Below are 6,090 nucleotides of genomic sequence, written 5' to 3'. Positions count from 1 at the left end.
GCCGAGTCCCATTAACTCTCTATAATGATTGCAGAAATTGGATCTATTTGCTCTCTCCAATGCTCTTTCCCTTATCCCAACACGAACGGCTCCTATCACCTGTTCCAACTTATCCTCCCAAAAATTCCTATTTTTCCACTCTGTGTTAAATTCCACTCCCCATCTCTCTCCCAAGTTTTCCCAATCTCTTCTCCAACCACAGTTAGCTCTTATCATTTCCTGAAGCAGAAATTTAGGCAGACGTCCTGTTTAGACATTTTATAAAATTTATTTTGTTACACTTTTTAATGTAAGCTTTGATTTAATGATGGATGTTGCTATGGTTGATGCTAACAACTGAAAATAATATTAGAAAACTAACTCTTGTCAAAGCAGCAATAAAAAACTCAAAATATATCCCTTTTTGCAAATGAAGTTTTTATATTAAAATGATTAATTCAAGAATATGGTCAATCATCATTGATTAGCCCGAAGTTTATACATAATTAGTTTGATTCAAACCCTGAATCAGCTAAAAGTTTATACATAATTAGTTTGGTCCAATTCGAGCGGATAAAGAAAATTTTTGCAGCAAATAAGGTTTACACGAGGTTACGACATTCAGTGCGAAGGAAGCCGATGTCCATTTAAAAAGGTTCACACAAGGTTACGACATTCAGTGCTAAGGAAGCCGATGTCGATTTGAGGTTTAAAAAAAACCGTATACGGTAGGTGACTTTTGATTCATTGTATTTTTTCATCTGTGCAACAATGGCTGAACAAGAGTTAAAGAGTTTAAAGGCAAGAAGGGGAGTAGTTAAAGGTAAACTTACAAGGTTTAAGAATTATTTTGATAAAATTGATAAGGATGATGTTTCTAAAAAATTGATCACAGATGTAGAGTTTAGGTTAAGCAAGGTTTTACCCTTGTATGAAGAGTTTCATGTGATTCAAGAAAAAATTGATGAACTAGAGGTCAGTAAGGATAATGAGAATGAAATTAATACTTTTGAAGCTTCGTATTTTGAACTTGTTTGTGATATGCAAACATTTTGCGATAATTTTAAAATAGAATATAATGCAGATATGGTATCAGTTCATAGTGATTCAAATAAAGAGGTTAATAATAATAGTTTTCAGGCATTGATTAAGTTGCCCCCTATTTCTTTATGTACTTTTAACGGGCACTATGACTCGTGGCTCGAATATAAAGATTGTTTTCTGGCATTGGTTCACAATAATGCTTCTTTAACAGATATTCAGAGATTTTATTATTTGCGATCTTCTCTTGAAGCGGGTCCTCAACAAATAATAAAATCTATAGAGGTTTCGTCAATAAACTATAAAATAGCTTGGCAAATGTTAACAGAGCGTTATGAGAATAAAAAACTTATTATTCACAACCACTTGAAGGCAATTTTTGATCATCCTGCTATTAATAACGAGTCTCATCTTGAACTAAGAGATTTATTTGATAATGTCACTAAACATTTACGGTCATTAAATAGTTTAGGCTTAGACACACAAAGTTGGGATAGCATAATAATATTTATAGTGTGTTCTAAATTTGATGCTACCACTAGAAGGGAATGGGAATGTTTCAAACATAAAAATGACTTACCCAGTATGACAGATTTAAATATATTTTTAAAGGAAAAATGTCAAATGTTAGAGAAGCTTCAAATATCTTCTGGTTATAAAAATAATAAAGCAAGGGTTCGCAATGTAAATTCTCGAAGTTTTGCTTCTATTGAACGTCAGTCTAGTGTCAAATGTTACTTTTGTCAAAATGATCATCCGATATATAAATGCGATGCATTTTTAAAATTAAATATAAATGACAGAATCTCGGCTGCCAAAAGATTAAATTTGTGTTTAAATTGTTTAAGAAATTCACATCCTACATGGAAATGCAAGTTACAAAAGTGTATAAAATGTCATAAATTGCATAATTCATTATTGCATTTAAATAATCCCAACGCAAATGTTCCTAGAAATATGGTTACTACTGATATAAACGATCCAAATCAACATAGAACAGGATCGAATCCAAATATCGACATAATCGATAACTGTATTGAACGCTCAGACAACGATCAACGTCAGCTAAGTTCTTCTCTTCATATTTCCAAAGACGTTGCCAATTCATACGAGATTTCTGAGGTTTTATTGTCGACGGTCTTAGTTCGCATTGTAAATGGAAATAAATCGATTGTTTGTCGTGGATTATTGGATAGCGGTTCTCAGAGTAGTTTTATTAGTGAGAAAATTTGTAAATTATTAGATTTAAAATGTCAAAAGGTAGAACATTTGGTCAAGGGTGTTGGAGAGGCGCTAGCAAAAATTAATAAAAAAGCGATTGTCACTATAAGTTCTTGCCAAGGAGATTTTATTATGGATACTCATTGTTTGGTTATTCCCAATATTACGGGAAAGTTACCGATCAGGTCTTTCAATAAAAATTATTTAAAAATTCCCTTAGGTTTAAAGTTGGCAGATCCAGATTTTCATGTATCTGATGATATAGATTTATTGCTAGGTTCGAGTATATTTTGGTCTGTTTTGTTAGGAGGTAAAAAATCTTTAGGTCCTAATATGCCGATTTTGCAAAATACAAATTTTGGTTGGATAATTGCTGGGAATTTATACCTTAATTCCCTAGAACCTAAAAATTCTCATACATTTTTTAATGTTAATTCTTATAATGAATCAATAAATAATCAATTAGTAAAGTTCTGGGAGATGAAGAATTGGGTTCGTCAAGAAAAATATTGTCAAATGAAGAAATGTTTTGCGAAAATTATTTTAAGGAAACGGTTAGAAAAAATTTTTCAGGAAGGTATGTAATTAAAATCCCATTTAAAGATACAATAAATGAATTAGGAGATTCTAAAACTATGGCGTTGCATAGATTTGACTTATTGGAAAAACGTTTAAACAAAAATAAAGATTTGAAGAGTATGTATGTTACTTTTATGAATGAGTATATGGAATTGGGACATATGTCGGAGACGGATTTTAACAATGATAACGGATATTTTTTACCGCATCATGCTGTGATAAAACATTCTAGTTTAACGACTAAATGTCGTGTAGTCTTTGATGGTTCTGCAAAATCAAGTTCAGGTCTGTCTATAAATGATGTGCAATATATAGGTCCATCTCTTCAACAAGATATATTTTCAATTCTTCTAAGGTTTCGTCTACACAAGTATGTTATAAGCGGTGATATATCAAAAATGTATCGTCAAGTTTTAGTGGATGAAGGTGATTGTCAATTTCAAAAAATAATTTGGCGTGCAGACTCAAATGAAGAACTAAAATGTTATAAGTTAAATACTGTTACATACGGTACCGCATCTGCTCCGTATCTTGCTGTTAGGAGTTTGTTACAAGTAGCTGAAGATAATAAGCATGATTATCCATTAGCATCAAAAATAATTCAGCGCGACTTCTATATGGATGACTTGCTCAGTTCCTCAGATACTAAAGAAGAAATAATAAAGATACAGAAAGATGTTTCGAAAGTTTTAGCTGATTCAGGGTTTGAATTACGAAAATGGCTTTGTAATGAACCAAATATAGTTAAAGATTTTAACATTAATAATGATTTAGATGTTGCTGTACTTCCATTAGGTGAACAAAATAAAATGTTAGGGATCTATTGGGATCCACAGAATGATTTTATTGGATATAAAATAAATATTGATTTTTCTATTGAACCACGTCAATGGAATAAACGCTGTATTCTATCGGTAATTTGTCAGATATACGATCCATTAGGACTATTAGGCCCTATTGTAATAAATGCAAAGTTAATTATGCAAGATTTGTGGAAAAGAAAAGTTGAATGGAATCAAGAGTTACCGCAAGACCTTATTAAAATTTGGTTAGAATTTTATAGTAATTTAAATTCTTTGAATGAATTAAAAATACCACGTCATGCTAGTATATCAGATTATATTAATATTGAATTACATGGTTTCAGTGATGCATCTACACGGGCTTATGGTTGCTGTATCTATATAAGATGTTTAATGTCGTCAGGAACTTTTATATGTAATTTGTTATGTGCAAAATCACGGGTTGCACCATTGAAATTGTTAAATCTCCCTAGATTGGAACTTTGTGCGACAGTTTTACTAGCTAATTTAATAAAAAAGGTTTCGGATTTTATATGTATTCCAGTGAATGGTATTTATTGTTGGACTGACTCCACAATTTGTTTGTATTGGATTAAGGGTGATCCAAGTAAATGGAAACAATTTGTTGCCAATCGAGTGCAAGAAATACAAAATTTGACTAATATTACTTCTTGGAATCATGTTCGATCAGAACACAATCCAGCAGATTTGTTGTCACGAGGAGTTTCGGTAGATAATTTAATGAATAATAATTTGTGGTGGTCTGGGCCAGAATGGCTTCTTAAAGATAGTAAAAAATGGAATATTTTAAATCCTGAACAATGTCAGAATGTACCGGAGGCAAAGGTTGTTTCTTGTGTTGCTGTTAATGACTTTAATTTGGTTAACTATTTGTTAGAGCATTTTTCTTCATTGAACAAAATTTTAAGGATTTTAGCATATATTTTACGATTTTGTAATAATTGTAAAGTTAATAATAAATCAAATAGAAAGACTGGTGTACTAACACCAGAAGAGATTGAAGCAGCTCTAGCATTAGCAATAAATTCTGTTCAAAGAGAATGTTTTCCATTAGAATACAAGCGTCTAATGAATAATAAAGAAATACCAAATAAAAGTAAAATTATTTCTTTGAATCCTTTTATTCATGAAAGGTTACTAAAGGTTGGTGGACGTTTAAGAAATAGTAATATTCCGTTTGACAGCAAACACCAAATTATTTTACCAAATAATCATATTTTAACAAAAAGAATTTTATTAAATGAACATGAACGTTTGCTTCATTGTGGTGTTCAACAGTTAATTTTTTCATTGAGGCAAAAATACTGGCCTATTTCAGCTCGTAGCTGCTGTAAATATGTTATAAATAAATGTATAGCTTGCTTTAAAACTAAGCCAAAACCTCTAAACTATTTAATGGGTGATTTGCCCCAGAATCGGGTAAATAGTTTTTCAGTTTTTCAAAATGTAGGTACTGATTATGGTGGTCCTTTCCTTATCAAGGATCGCAAAACTAGAGGTGCTAAATTAACCAAAGCTTATATATGTATTTTTATTTGCATGTGTACTAAGGCTGTACACATTGAGTTAGTATCAGATCTTACCACTGATGCGTTTTTAGCAAGCTTCAAAAGATTTATAAGTAGAAGAGGAAGACCTTGTAATATTTATTCTGATAATGGTTCAAATTACATAGGTGCAAACAAGGAAATAAATACTGTTTATGAGTTTTTAGAAAAATCATCTGACTCGATTTCTCAAAGTCTGTTACATGAAAAAATAAAATGGCATTTTATACCTGCAAATTCTCCAACGTTTGGGGGTTTATGGGAAGCGGGAATAAAAAGTATTAAGTCTCATCTAAAAAGAGTAATGGGTTGTCGATCTTTCACTTTTGAAGAATTTAGTACATTGTTGCACCAGGTGGAAGGTATATTGAATTCTAGGCCACTTTGTCCTATTTCCGGCGATCCTGATGATAGCACTGCCTTGACGCCAGCTCACTTTATCATTGGACGTACCTTAACTATGTTGCCAGAGTGTGATATCACTCATGTTCCTGAGAACCGTCTCGACAAATGGCAATCTATACAATTAATGGTTCAACAACTATGGTCAAGATGGCAACTAGAGTACTTGAACGAGCTACAAATGCGTCAGAAATGGAGATCTAATTGCCACCAAATGTTAAAGCTAGGATCTCTGGTACTGATCAAAGACGACAGGGCTCCTCCACTTCAATGGCCTCTTGGACGAGTGACAGAAATGCATCCAGGTCCAGATGGAGTTACTAGAGTTGTGACTGTTAGAGTGCGTGGTAATGAAACAAAAAGAGCACTCAATCGTGTATGTGTTTTGCCAATAGACTGTTAATTTTATTTGTGTTTTGTATGTTAATTTGTTAGTTCTGTACGTTTTCGAAAGAACTGCGTCCTTTCAAGGGGGCCGGTATGTTTAGACATTTTAT

The 6,090-nt window shown here is 32.3% G+C and overlaps 1 protein-coding gene across 1 annotated transcript; it reads left to right on the top strand.

The window, feature by feature from the left end:
- The first annotated feature begins 750 nt into the window (after positions 1 to 750).
- LOC126883844 (uncharacterized) lies at positions 751 to 3,615 on the top strand. Its single transcript, XM_050649520.1, has 2 exons — positions 751 to 2,490; positions 3,595 to 3,615. Exons 1-2 carry the CDS (start codon positions 751 to 753, stop codon positions 3,613 to 3,615), a joined length of 1,761 nt encoding a protein of 586 aa, XP_050505477.1.
- Positions 3,616 to 6,090: the final 2,475 nt, after the last annotated feature.

Source organism: Diabrotica virgifera, chromosome 4 (assembly GCF_917563875.1).
Source record: "Diabrotica virgifera virgifera chromosome 4, PGI_DIABVI_V3a".
NCBI lineage: Eukaryota > Metazoa > Arthropoda > Insecta > Coleoptera > Chrysomelidae > Diabrotica > Diabrotica virgifera.
This window is presented reverse-complemented; position numbering and strand designations above follow the sequence as displayed.

Excerpts from the sequence above, each read along its gene's own strand:
- LOC126883844 (XM_050649520.1), top strand. The coding sequence starts at position 751 with ATGGCTGAACAAGAGTTAAAGAGTTTAAAGGCAAGAAGGGGAGTAGTT. Across the intron at positions 2,491-3,594 it reads TGGCAGATCCAGATTTTCAT|ATGTTGCTGTACTTCCATTA; the intron begins GTATCTGATGAT and ends ATAATGATTTAG.